We start from the raw sequence: 13,564 nt of genomic DNA, 5'->3' as shown, positions 1-13,564 counted from the left end.
GGTCCACACGTGAGAGACAAACATTTGAGCAGAGATCGGTGTGTAGCATCTGTTCATATATGTACTCACACGCACGTCTCACTCACACCACACATGTACAAATAAACCTACAACTACACTCAGATACGAAGACGCATCTGTTCATATATGTACTCACACGCACGTCTCAGTCACACCACACATGTACAAATAAACCTACAACTACACTCAGATACGAAGACCGCGTCCTTCTTGATCACCGGAATCTTCCGACTCCGTAGGCAACGGGCACGTCACATTCTCATTGTGGGTTCATGCGTGGGCCCGTCATATTCTCATTGTGGGTCCACGCGTGAGAGACAAACATTTGAGCAGAGACTGCACAACAGAGAACACTATTCTCGGTGGGAGAATCACGCGTTCGAGCACGCTCGAACCGTGACCGGCGGCCTCCACACCCGGAGGTCACGCCACGCAAGCTACGCTCGGTCCCCCGGTTGGGTTCAGAGTTTTCAGTTCTGCAGTATCGCTCGCGCCGAAGGCCCAACATCAGTTCTGCCCTCGGTACAAGAATGGGCCAAGGTCCAACATCAGCCGTTGCACGGCCCAAACACCACCACCTCTCGCGCCCAACACACACACGACGCAGTTCGAACTCGCTGCTTTCACTGATGCCGTTCAAGTTCTTCCTCGTACTCTGGTTTGGATGTGCTGCTGTTCCAGCACTGCTATTCTCTAGTGTCGTGCAAGCACGGACGTACTCCTTCCGTCCGAAAAAAGAACGTAATTCTTTGACTCTTAGAAACTACGTTTGACTGCTCGTCTTATTCAATTTTCTTCTTACAAATATTATCACTTTTATTATGATTTTTATTAGTGATGTAATAAGTCATAATAAATGTAATAAAAGTTCCCAAAAATTTTCACCCAAAAATTTTCACCTCCCCTTTAAACACATGTATGAAGTACTAAATATAATTAAATAACAAAACTAATTACACAGTTTGGATGTACACGACGAGACGAATCTTTTAAGCCTAATTAGTACATGATTAGCTATAAGTGCTATAGTAACCCACATGTGCTAATGATGCGGTCAAAGGCCTCAAAAGATTCGTCTCGTGATTTCCAAGTGAGTTCTGAAATTAGTTTTTTAATTAGTATCCGAAAAACCCTCCCGACATCTGGCCAAACTATTAACGTGATATCCAAAATTTCTCTTGTTTGGAACTAAACGGGGTCTAAAAGAGCTAAAAGCTGATACTAGCGTCAGAGGTCTGACCATCTCACCATCTCACAATGGCACCATCTCTCTCCTCCCTCTCCATTTTTTATTCAACCGGGCACCGGTTAATGTTTTTGCACTGCTTCTAATTTTTCAAGCGTTGGCACCGTGTGTTGTAGTGGTGGGAGTGATGCTTATATGTTCTCTCTCCATTCCAGGTATCACTCAAAGCCCACACTGTGGAAGGCCTTAGTGTTGCAGCAGGTAAGCGTATACTTGTACACTTATCCAGATCGTTGTGCCATCAGAAAACAAGCAGGGCAAAAAGTAGCTACTAAAGAGTTTAGATCGCCTCAAAAAAAAATTCGCCTAAAAAAAGAGTTTTGAGTTTTGAGCCACAATTACCGGTGGGGGAAAGGGTGACGCTCCATCCATTCACTGTGCCTACGACGCAAAAGCCTCAAAACTCACATCATCATTCACCAATCACCAGCTCTCCCTTTGCACTTGCAGATCCTCCTGCACACTCAAAGGTGCCATCCTTTTAGTTCCCTGTCACAGAAACAATAAGACCAAAGGTACCTTTGGAGAGAGCCCAGTGACGGCCACGGCGGCCTCACACGTGCGAGTCGTGACGGCAGCCGCACCGCGCTTTGTCCCGGCGTCCCGTCCGCCGACGCCGAAGCCCCCGTTTCGTCAGTACCGACGCCCGGCTGACAGCAGCAACAACGGTCACATCTATCCTCCGTCCAAGCGAAACTGCAAACCAGGCCACACACACACCCTACCAATATTTTCTCCACAGCGACGGGTGCTCTGAACTTAAACCTAGTCTAGACCCCAGCTTTACAAACTGCTAGGTGGTTAGATAAAAAAAAAGCCAAAATAGTCATATTGCCCCTCAACTTTACTGTAAGGATCAAATTCGTGTCTCAACTTTCAAATTGGTTAATATAGTCCCTCAAATTTCATTTTAGATCATACCCGTCCTTATGGTGATATCATACTCCATAATAAAATAAAATAAATGCAAAAGGTCATTTTTACCTTTGGCTTCTTCCCCTCCTTAATTTTTACTCTTCATATGTCTGCAATACAATGCGACGCATGGATAAATAAAATTTTATATTCCAAATTTAAAACTTGTGATGTTCACCTCCTAAATACATTGATACTCAACCACTATACTAATTGCTTGCATTGGCTAAATATTTTTTTAGTAATAATAAACAGTTGAGAAATTTAGAAGAGAAAAGAGATAAGGTAAAAAGAATTTTTTGCATAAACCTCATATTATTATGGAGTATAATATATCACAAGGATGAGTTTGTTGAGGGACCATATTGGGCTATCTAAAAGTTGAGGGATGAACTTGACTCTCAAATTAAAGTTGAGGGACCAAAATACCTATTTTGCCATAAAAAAGGCGGGGCGTGCGGGGCCTTTCGTTCGAAACCAAAAGCGACACAAGCTGGAGATGGGTTGCGCTCTGTGTGTGTGTGTGTATTGCTTGTCTGAGCCTGCTTTTCTTCTGAACCAAGTAAACCGAGCAGTTGATGACTTCAGTTGCGAGTAACAGGCTAGCACTCGTAGCCCTCGTTTAGCATACTCGTGTTGTGCATTATTTGTTGTGGATTCGGAGAAAAATGGCGTGCATTTGCAGCGTGGCCTTCTTGCTCGTATTTCATCTTACATTCTTTGCCATGGATGCACCTGGATGGCCGGACTGGTTGACACCATGAAAGAAGGGAAAGGTTCCCAACTTACGAATTACGATCTCCTTGTACTGCTTTTCGTGGGTCTTCTTTCTCTACTTTTTTTTTTATCTTCTTTCCCTACTTTTCCGTTCATAGTCCAACTTCTCAGAAAAGCCTCGTTTTCTGAATATTCAGTGGCATTCAGTTATTGGGTTGCAGACAGAGCGAGCCATCAAATTCTGCGGAGCCACATATCAAGAACTGCATTTGCTTGCGAGTTTTACCATATATATCAGCATCATGATTTAAAATGTTTCTTTCCACGTCAATAGGCTACTTTTGAGTTTTTGCAAAGTCAATATATAAACTCAATTGACTGGATTAGCATTTCAACGTCAATAGGCTAGACTTTTGGTGTTTCTCACAAACGAGGAGGATCCCAAGCTTTTCTTACGTTTGATTATTTCCATTTGCAGCTATCTCTTCAACCGTCAAATAGTAGTAGTAGAATTGTAGTAATTATCAGGACGCATGATCAAACAATAATACGACAGAAACAGTGGCCTATCGGAGTAGGGTGGGGGGGGGGATAGGATTTTTATGTAAAATTATCCATTTTTTGTATGAAGTCAAAAGTCAAAACATACAAAGGTTCCACAATTTTCACTACTCGATCATGACAGGCTATACAGTATACATAGGCCTGTGTTAAATATGCTCTTATCAACGACCATTGTTAACAGCATGTGAAATCCCAAGTAGCTCGTCAACATCCACCGCAAAATCCTACCTGATGGTTCACACTTGCTTAGTTGCTTATGCTTACCTTTTTATTTTTTAGGTTACGGAGTATCCCTTGAAACCTATGTAATCATGTGTACGGCCCATTGCTTCAAAACCAAATGCATACCAAGTTACCGACGACTACTCACACCACACTCATCATTAGATCGCCCATGTTTCAATGATGGGCAGCTTATTATTACTTTTGAGATCGGCATGACATCATACAGTCTAGCGAGTGTGTGATGCAGAACTGCAGACTATAGTGTGCTATGTCTACGCCTGCGAGGTCCTCCGTTTAGACTGCACTGTCTACTTGCTCCACACTTGGATGGAGTAAAAAATTGTACTTGACAGCCAAAATATCTGACGATAAGCTTACTTGTACTAGTATCTGTACTTAAGACTTTTATACTTGTACTAGTATCTGTACTTAAGACTTTTACTTCTACCTTAAGACATTTACCAAACGTACCCGTGCAGATGTTGACATGGTTTTTTTTTATCTTTGACCCGCACGGAAATCTCCAGAACGTTCTGTCCACGAAGAAAGTGGAGCACGCTATTTGTTTATCCGAATTATTGTCAAATTATATGATTGAGGAAACTTTTTCAATCAAGCAAGGCAAGCATTTGTTTACACCAAATTCAAAGTTCAAAGTTCAAACATCTCCTTGTCAATGCTAAATCAGCTGGATCGGACCGGCCACTTGTTCAGAATTTTGTTAGTTGGAGAGCAAGATATCTATCTATCCTTGAAGACTTGCTGTACCGAAGAGACAGGCAAACGAAGTCCCCTGATAGCTATTACTACTTGCAACAAGCCAACAAGACAGGCAGCCATGCGTGCAACTGGTTCAGTAGTATCTTCTCTCTGGATACGGATTCAGCAGCAGTTTCTTCAGAAAAGACAAGCGCGCTGATTCAAGATGCTCCAACAATCTTCACGATTTCACATGGACATGGGGGGCTCGGCCGGGCTTCAGCTTCTTTACTGGAAACATGGCGGCAGTTGCAGCGATCAACAAAAGGCAGGTAGAGGTAGGCACCCAATGCCAATGCCGCCTCAGTGGAGAGACAGATAGTCCGGCCGGGACACCGGTTTGGCAGCTCGGCGCGCCTCCGGAATCTCGATCGAGATGCGCCGAACCAAGACGCCGTGGTTTACCGGTACACAGGTCACTAGGTCAGGCAGCAGTTGGAGTATCCATGTTGAGAAAAGAAAACATCCCCGTTTCTGACTGTTCTCGGCTAGCAGCCTTTCGCATCGCAGCCAGGTACCCATCGGGGGCTCCAGCCTACTTCGGCGACTTGGGCGAAGCTAGTGACTGCGAGCGATGTCCTCTCGAGAATGCAAGATCTATATCTATCTGTCAGCAAGACATGTCTAGCTAGTTATTATCGCGGCCTTGAGGACGACATGGCGAGCGCGGGTCGCCGGGAGCAAGGCCCGGCCGGGCTCCTGAGACGCGTGAGCGAAGTGAACCGCTTGGAGCGAGCACGAGCCGGCCGGCGACCCGCATCCGGCGAGAAAGCCAGTGCGGTCGTGTGGGAGGCGGATTCATTGATGATGGGAATGGACAATCCTACTGCTGGTAGGAGTATCTCGGTGCACAGTGCAGTTGGGTCGTCGGCACGCAAGCAGCCGGACAGAGATCTATCGGCCTCGTCCTTGTATCTCCGAATGTCGGATGAACTGGTGAACCTACTCCGGTCTTTTCGGATGTCTTGTACGCTCGCTGCCCGTTCCGGGTTCAAAAAGCCAGTGTGTATAGGCTACAGACTTCAGGTTGGAGAACCGCAAAAGGACTAAAGGAGCATCTTTGTTAGTCAGTGCAGTACGATGTACAAACTGCAAAGGCGTCTCGGTTGCAAAATGTCTCGCGTCCTCCTTGCCCATTCACATGTATTTATTCTCATCGTAGTTTGAAGGACAATATATAGCGCAATTTGAAGGACTGTCACATCTATTCTTTTTTTTAAGGTAATCGCCTAATCGGTGTGGGTGCTCTGCCTTTTCATCTAAGATAAAAGAAGTAATGTGTACAGGAACTGAATTTTCACAAACAAAAAAAGGCAGGATCCTAGAAAGACAGGAACCACTGCTATCTCCTGTCTGATCATTATTCCCATTTCCATATGGGGTGTGTTTAGATCCGCGAAAAGCTGGTAGGAAAAGGAACATCGGACACTGTAGCATATTGTAGCACTTTTTGTTTGTTTGTGGTAAATATTGTCCTATTATAGGCTAACTAGGCTCAAAAAATTCGTCTCGCAACGTACATCAAAACTATGCAATTAGTTTTTTTTATTTATCTACATTTAGTACTCCATGCATGTGTCATTTGCTATATTTAATGTTTCGATGTAATTTCGATGTGATGGAAAGTTTGGAGGAATTGGGGGGGAAGTGAACACAGCCATGGCTATGCATAATGACATGAACTGCTACAGTGCAAACTTAAACCACATTCTTAATGTCGTAAATCCTTTTCAATTTATTATTTTACCGTCGAGATCATTTGAACAATCTCTATCGAACAGGTTCCATCGACCATCGTTCCCTGTTGATCTTTACACGTGCACCTCCTGAAATAATAGCACCAAAGGACAGGTGTTTACTTGATATGCACACCAGCACTGTGTCGGGGGACGTCTCTCTCGCTGCTTCGAGTTCACTGATCGCAACCAGGCGTGCTCTGTTCAGGCGCGCGTTCAATGAGGTTTGCTAGAACGTCATCCAGGTGTAGGTAGGGGGACCTGAACTGAACCAAAGCTTGCCTGGATACCTCTGAACTCTGATCCGTGCCCCCTGTCCCCTGACCTCTGCAGGACTGCAAGCTGACGAGCGGCGTACAGTGGCCTATGCCGTCGCTATTTGGACACATGACGAATTCATACAGGTGCCACCAGATCAATAGGAACCATGTCAAGGGTTAGGTGCGAGAAGGTAAAGCAGCAGCAGGGAGTATTGGTCACCCTAACCCAAACGACTTGCGATCTCGTGCCTCGACCCAATCAGCTGCCATGGATGGCTGGAAAGGGACAGACGGGTGGTTGGGACTCCATACCGGATCGATCGGCACCCACCAGGAGTATGCAGCAAAGTCCATAGGTGAGAACGGGTATTGCGACGGCAGCTGAGGAGCATGTCATGATTGTCATAAACCAGCAACGACTGTAAATGGGACTTCTGCTTGACGACGGCTGTTGCTTTAGCTTGGTACTCCTATATTGATCTTTCGCCGCCGTTGTCGGATTTGCTACAGGATCCAGGTTTTGTCGTCCCATTGGTACGCCGTTTTGAAAATGTGGGGCTTGTGGCATAAAGTTTTGGAATTTTGGGAGTTCATGGTCAACTAGGCTAGAGTGACGAATTAGGCGCATTCTTGCCAAAAGCATTACTGAACGTTATATAAATAGGGCTGTCATGCCTAATAGCATGATTATTGATCATTGGCGCAGTTAAAAATTTAAGGAAAAAAGTTCGTTTACACCCGCGAACTATTACAAAAGTCTGATTTTCAATCTTCAACTACAAAACTGGATAATAAAAGTCATCCAACTATTTAAACCAGGCAAATTTAGCCTCTTTGGTGGTTTTTCATTTTGTGAGAATTAAAAAAATTCAATTTTAAACTAAAAAATCATAAGTAATTTATTTTAAATCATAAAAATACGAAATGGGTATCAAAATTTTTCTAAAAATGTAACCTATCTATTGGCATGATACTTTTCAGTTATTCATATCCAATTTTTTATTTTCATAATATTTGGTTGCTTGTAGTTATGTCTATTATTTTTAAATAACCAAGATTCAAATAGAGCAATAATATATAGGTTACATTTTTAGAAAATTTTTGATACTAGTTACAATTTTTTTGATTTAAAATGAATTATTTTTTATTCTTTAGATTTAATTAGAATTTCTTTATTTTTAAAAAAATACAAAACCACCTTGGCAACCACCCCAAGGGCCAAATTTGCCTAGTTTCGACAGTTGGATGGTCTATATTTTCTGGTTTTGTAGTTGAAGGTTGAAAATTAGACTTCTGCGGTAATTCAGACTTTTTCCAAAATTTAATAGTTAGTTGCTTGTACTGACTTAATAACACGAGTAGGTAGTTTGTTTTTGGACAATGCGTGAGCATGCCAATACAAGTAGGAAGGACAACAGCATGCACCCTCCTATAGAAACTAGATACCTGGAATCTCACTGACGCATGGAGTGACTGTCATCATAACGCAAACTAAGTCACAGTTAGGATATCACATCCATTGCATTTCTTTTCGGAACAAATGCCAATGTCTTGCAGACACATGACTGCCAGAAACCTTTAGAAAGACTCTAAAGCTACAGAATCAGTCTTGAAAACGTCTAGCGCATCCAGAAACCATCTCATTCAACGTTCTGAACAGACAGCGTCGTCTGAATACTAATGTGGACTTGTGGAGAATACTAGTACTGATTGATTTTTCTTTTCTTTTCTTTTCTTTTGGTTTATTCCATTGAAATAAATTAAAGTTCTGCCAGAAGATGCAATCTCTGTGTGTCGGAGGTAGTCCATTATTTCACAATAAACAGTTTTAGAAAGCTGGTGTGCTATTGAAATACAGTAGTAGTCTAAAAGAAGAACAGTAATACCTATAACTATATGGATTTATTTTCAAGCAAACTGACCTAGCTTCATAAGTACTTTTATGGGAGAAACAGTTCCCTTCAGAATTTCCTTTTCTAATAATCTTCCAACGAAAGCATATTTAGGTTTGATGTGATTTAATAAAATTACGTCGCAAGTATACTAAAGGATTCACATTCCTAAAGGAAGCCCCTCCAAAAACATTCGGTGGCACCTAAGCATGGTATCTCACTTTAGCTAGATATTCTACTCAAATGCACATTATAGACACAACAGCTCGGGGTGAAAAGCATAAGAAAAATGGAGTTAGATAGCCACAGGCCCCACGAGGTCATGCGGTGACATTTCAGCCAATTGCCCATACCTTTATCACTTGATGGGCACTCTTCTGAGTTAACCAGACCTGATCTTACAGCCATGACAACACTGACAGTAACTTAAGGACGGTTGATGCTACTTGTTAAAGGCCTCACCATTCCATGAACTGACCTTTTTTTTCTCTTTCTTATAAGTTCTCTTATACTAGTCGATTGTCGGCACCGATTAACATGTAGTACTTGATGCTACAAGAATCAGACTAATAATAGCGATGATATGAACTCATCTGGAACAACTAAAAGAGGCAATGGGTTTCAAATTAACAAATAGAACTCCAAATACAAATGGCAAAGGATAAACTTGAATAAACACTGCAATCCAGTACAGAAAAAAGCCAAGCTTTTAAATTTTTTTCCAACTACTCCAAAAAGTCCCTCACGCCAATTTCTTTTACAAGCATTAGGAGCTTAAGATTATCCTTAGCCCGTACACGTGTAGGATCCCCAGGCGTACTAACTCCAAACTGTGGGCATGTCCTGATTAACAACCGTCCGTAGGCCCTCGCCTGAGAAATCTGAGCCACGAACGGCTTCGCCTCCCCAGAGCTGCCGGCGCACGGGCGCGTTGCTTTCCTGGGACAGGGGTTTGGTAGGCGCATTCTTCACAGGTAGGGCCGGGCAAGGGGGCAACTGCTCGGTCTGTCCGTCACCTGTCACCGCCGCGTCACTGCCGCCGGACAGCGGCCGCCCACCTCGGCGCGTGCGCATATATACCACCACCCTGCCCCTCCCCGAGCCGTGTGCTCTGCTCACTGCTCAGCGCTCCGCATCGTCCGGCCAGAACCTGGGAGCGGTGACAGGGGAGCTAGGAAGAGGCAGGCAGGCATGGGGCGAGGGCGAGCACCGTGCTGCGCCAAGGTGGGGCTCAACAGGGGCTCCTGGACGCCGCAGGAGGACATGCGCCTCGTGGCGTACATCCAGAAGCACGGCCACTCCAACTGGCGCGCGCTGCCCAAGCAAGCAGGTAGCTGCCGCTACTAGCTAGGCACTGCAGAATGAATGCGCATGGCGAGTTGCAGGAGGCAGAGGACAGAATGCGCTGATCGATTCCCCTTGACCTGTGTTGCTCCTGGATAGGTTTGCTGCGGTGCGGGAAGAGCTGCCGGCTGCGGTGGATCAACTACCTGCGGCCGGACCTGAAGCGCGGCAACTTCACCGTCGAGGAGGAGGAGACCATCATGCGGCTGCACGGCATGCTCGGGAACAAGTAAGCGCCAAGCTGGCTGCCGCTCGTTGCATGTGCAGGGGGGATTTCGGCACCATCCCTGCCCTCTTGAGTATCTGGGGTTCTTGGGTGTGGTAGTACAGGGAATGGTGTTTTGAACAAATTTGATCTGTTTATCAGGTGGTCTAAGATCGCGGCGTGCCTGCCGGGGAGGACGGACAACGAGATCAAGAACGTGTGGAACACGCACCTGAAGAAGAAGGTGGCGCTGCGGGAGCAGCAGCAGAAGGCTGGCGCGGCCACCAAGAACGGCGCCGGCGCCGGAACTCCCGTCACCGATTCGTCGTCGGCGTCCTCCTCGACGACTACGACCAACAACAGCTCCGCGGGCAGCGACTCCGGCGACCAGTGCGGCACGAGCAAGGAGCCCGACGCCGCCGCCGACGCATCTCCCCTCCGAGACATCGACGTCTGGGATATGCTGGTGGACGCGCCCGCGGCGGCGCAGCCAATGCTGTCGTCGCCGTGCTCCTCGTCCTCCCTGACGACGTGCGCCGGCGGCGCGGAGGACCTGATCGAGCTGCCGGTGATGGACATCGAGCCGGATATCTGGAGCATCATCGACGGCGAGGGCGCCGACGGCTCTGGCGCGCGGCACGGCGATGCCGATGCGACAGCGCCGTGTACGGGCGCCGCCGCCGTCAGCACCAGCGAGGCAGGGGAGGCGGCGGGCGATTGGTGGTTGGAGGATTTGGAGAAGGAGCTAGGCCTGTGGGGCCCGACGGAGGATCCTCTGGCCCAGACTGACCTACTGGTGGACCACACGGGCTTCGGTCCACTCAGCGACTGCAACTCGGAGGGGGACCCAGTCTCCACCTACTTCCAGACTGGGCCCCACAATGCTGCAGCTGAACTCCAAGATGTGGAACTCCAACTAGAACTCGAACTCGAACTCGAACCATCATCATCTGCTGCCCTTGTGCTATGAGCATCGGAAATCCAGAGCACGGAACGATCTGATCGGACGGCCAGGGTCTATCGGCATACTACTTACTAGTCTACTACCATCACCGACGGCTCGGCCAAGAGCAGCGAACAGCTTTGGAGATGTTCAATGCAAAGCCAAAGCAGAGAGCCAGCCATCTGAAACATCCCTAGGTCAATTAGAATGCACATAAAAAAGGGCAAATCCGTGCGAAAAAAAGGGTCCGGTAGTAGTGAAGAAACCGGTTCTATTTCAACAGTTTAACGCAGGTGTAGCAAACTAGGCTTGATTATTGGTAACACGGCGGCGCTCCAGTGCTGAAGAGGCAACGGGAAGTGCGGCTACGCCCGTCTGTGTTGCTCGGTTTGTGCAGTGAGTGTGCACATAGCATGACGTCGCCGTGACGTCAGCGCCTGATCACCAGGCCGGGAGGCCGGGAGTCCTACCACTACCGACCATGTATGATGATGATGCCTTTTGTGAATCATCACCGGGCTCTGATCATGATTTGGAACCCTTTTGCTTTTGCTAATGCGATGTAAACTTTTCTGCTCTGTGTCTCTCTTTTAATTCGCCGCTGTTGTTTTCTTTTATTTCCTTTTCCTTCTTTGTTTTTTTTTTCTTTATGTGACATTGCACATCTGTTTTTATTTCTTCTTTTGCAATGTTACGTCTAGCCAGTAGGACTGTGAAAAGGAAATCACATGTTACTCGATGACAGTGAGGTGCCGAAGTAGGTTACCTAACCAGAGAACTGGGAGCATATGGGTTTCATATCTTATGCCTGGAGGCTGGAATTCCAGATAATTCCAACAATTAGGAGGTGTGTTAAGCTCCACGCCGGTCAGCCGATGAGTTGTTCACTCGGATGTTACATGCCAGCACAAGACGTACATCATCATGAAATATACTCTGCATCAGCCATCAAAAGATGAGTACCTGAGAGGCTGAGACAAAAGAACCACAGCCATGGCTGACACAAACAGACAGACACAGTGCAACTGCTGTCTGAAATTTTATTTTTGGGGACTACTGGGCCGTATACAAACGATGATGAGTCGCTCACAGGCTTTCTTCAGTTCCACGACGGCGGTTTTTTCTTTTTTATATTTAAAAAAATTAAAATTTCAAAAATATATGTCGGTTTTGAAAAATTTCAAAAATATACCCCGGTCGCCCTATGGGGGCGACAGGGCTCAAATATAATTTTTTTTTCTTCAAATTTGCAACGAAGTCCCTAGAGAAAAAAAAGAGGGGGGCCTGTCGCCCGTTGGGGGGGGGCGACAGGGTCCCCCCTCCCTATTTTAAACCCTGGCCACCATTCGCCGACATTCCCTTTGTCATTTGAGCCTAAAAATTCGGAAAAAAAAGAGAGGGGTGAGGAGAAGAAAAGCGGCGAAGCTATGCCGAATTGCGTACTCCTGATCTACAGGTAACTTCCGTATGAATCCATTGATATTGTATAACAATTTAATTTAATTAGTGGATTAGCTGTATTAGATTTGGTGCTTTAGAACACTCGTTTAGTATTACAATTTCAGTACTATTACAGACTTTTTTTTAAAATTAATTATGAATTAGAATAGAATTATGAAAGTGCCTTATTGATATTGCAGCATAAGGCAATGGCTGCCTCAAATTGTGGAGGATTTTTATGGACCGAAGAAAAATCTAGTATAATACTTGATATCATGACCCATCTTGTTATCAGTAAGAAGTTGGATCCGTTAGCGGATGGTACGATAGAGATAGTGTTGTCCAAAGTAGTAGAGTTTAAAGATTTCACATTATTTCGAGGTATTACGACGCAAGATATAAAGGGACACCTGATAGAACGTCGGAAGATATACATGAGAGTATGTGAACTAGCGAATCATCCTAATATCATTGAATTCTTACAAAGTTCTTGTAAGATATGGATGCGGCCAGAGGTGTAAGAGATGCACATTAAGGTAACTCTCATTCAGTTGTAATCCCATCCGTCATTTCGAATCCATATTTATGAAATAGTAACATTGTTTTTTAATTATATGCTAGGATTACCCCGAGGACACGGAGTTGATTAACAAAATGATACCAAATTTCCGTAAATTGGTATGTATCTTCGGTGGTGGACTTATGCCGCAAACTAGACGAAGGAGGCGGATAAGATCTTCGGGTGATAGTACTTGGCCTGCGCAAGAACAGATGCCCGGAAGTTCGTCAAGTCATGTTGCACCACCTGCAGCACAAACTTGTGTTAACTGGGATGATGACATGGATGACTTCATGCCCCCCAAACCATGGCCTCCAACACATGATGTTCCTCCCCCTGTACATGAACCTAGAATCAGAAAGGAGACAAAGGGAAAGGCAAGAGGTTCGTCAAGTCATGTTGCACCACTTGCAGCACAAACTTGTGTTAACTGGGATGATGACATGGATGACTTAATGCCCCCCAAACCATGGCCTCCAACACATGATGTTCATCCCCCTGTACATGAACCTAGGATCAGAAAAGAGAGAAAGGGAAAGTCAAGAGGTTCGTCGAGCCATACTACACCATCTGCAGCACCACCATCTGTCAACTGGGATGCCGACCTAGATGATTTCATGCCATAATCTATAACATATGATGTTCATCGGTTTAAGATGTATTCGCATTTAGTATTGTTAATGTTGTATTATGCTTGTATGTATGTCTCGTACCAAACTTGCATTCACTGGACATGTA

At 45.4% G+C, this 13,564-nt stretch overlaps 1 protein-coding gene across 1 annotated transcript; it reads left to right on the top strand.

Moving 5' to 3' along the window:
• Positions 1 to 9,448: 9,448 nt before the first annotated feature.
• On the top strand, positions 9,449 to 11,444 carry LOC120713462 (myb-related protein Zm1-like). Its single transcript, XM_039999421.1, has 3 exons — positions 9,449 to 9,665; positions 9,779 to 9,908; positions 10,047 to 11,444. The coding sequence occupies exons 1-3, from the start codon at positions 9,527 to 9,529 to the stop codon at positions 10,852 to 10,854; spliced, it is 1,077 nt and encodes a 358-aa protein (XP_039855355.1). The 5' UTR covers positions 9,449 to 9,526; the 3' UTR covers positions 10,855 to 11,444.
• The last annotated feature ends 2,120 nt before the right edge of the window (positions 11,445 to 13,564 follow it).

The sequence above is a fragment of the Panicum virgatum genome, chromosome 1K (assembly GCF_016808335.1).
Source record: "Panicum virgatum strain AP13 chromosome 1K, P.virgatum_v5, whole genome shotgun sequence".
Taxonomy (NCBI): Eukaryota; Viridiplantae; Streptophyta; class Magnoliopsida; order Poales; family Poaceae; genus Panicum; species Panicum virgatum.
Note: the sequence above shows the minus strand (reverse complement) of the source record. Positions and strands in the feature narration are given on the sequence as shown.

Excerpts from the sequence above, each read along its gene's own strand:
- LOC120713462 (XM_039999421.1), top strand. The coding sequence starts at position 9,527 with ATGGGGCGAGGGCGAGCACCGTGCTGCGCCAAGGTGGGGCTCAACAGG. Across the intron at positions 9,666-9,778 it reads CGCGCTGCCCAAGCAAGCAG|GTTTGCTGCGGTGCGGGAAG; the intron begins GTAGCTGCCGCT and ends GCTCCTGGATAG. Across the intron at positions 9,909-10,046 it reads CACGGCATGCTCGGGAACAA|GTGGTCTAAGATCGCGGCGT; the intron begins GTAAGCGCCAAG and ends TCTGTTTATCAG.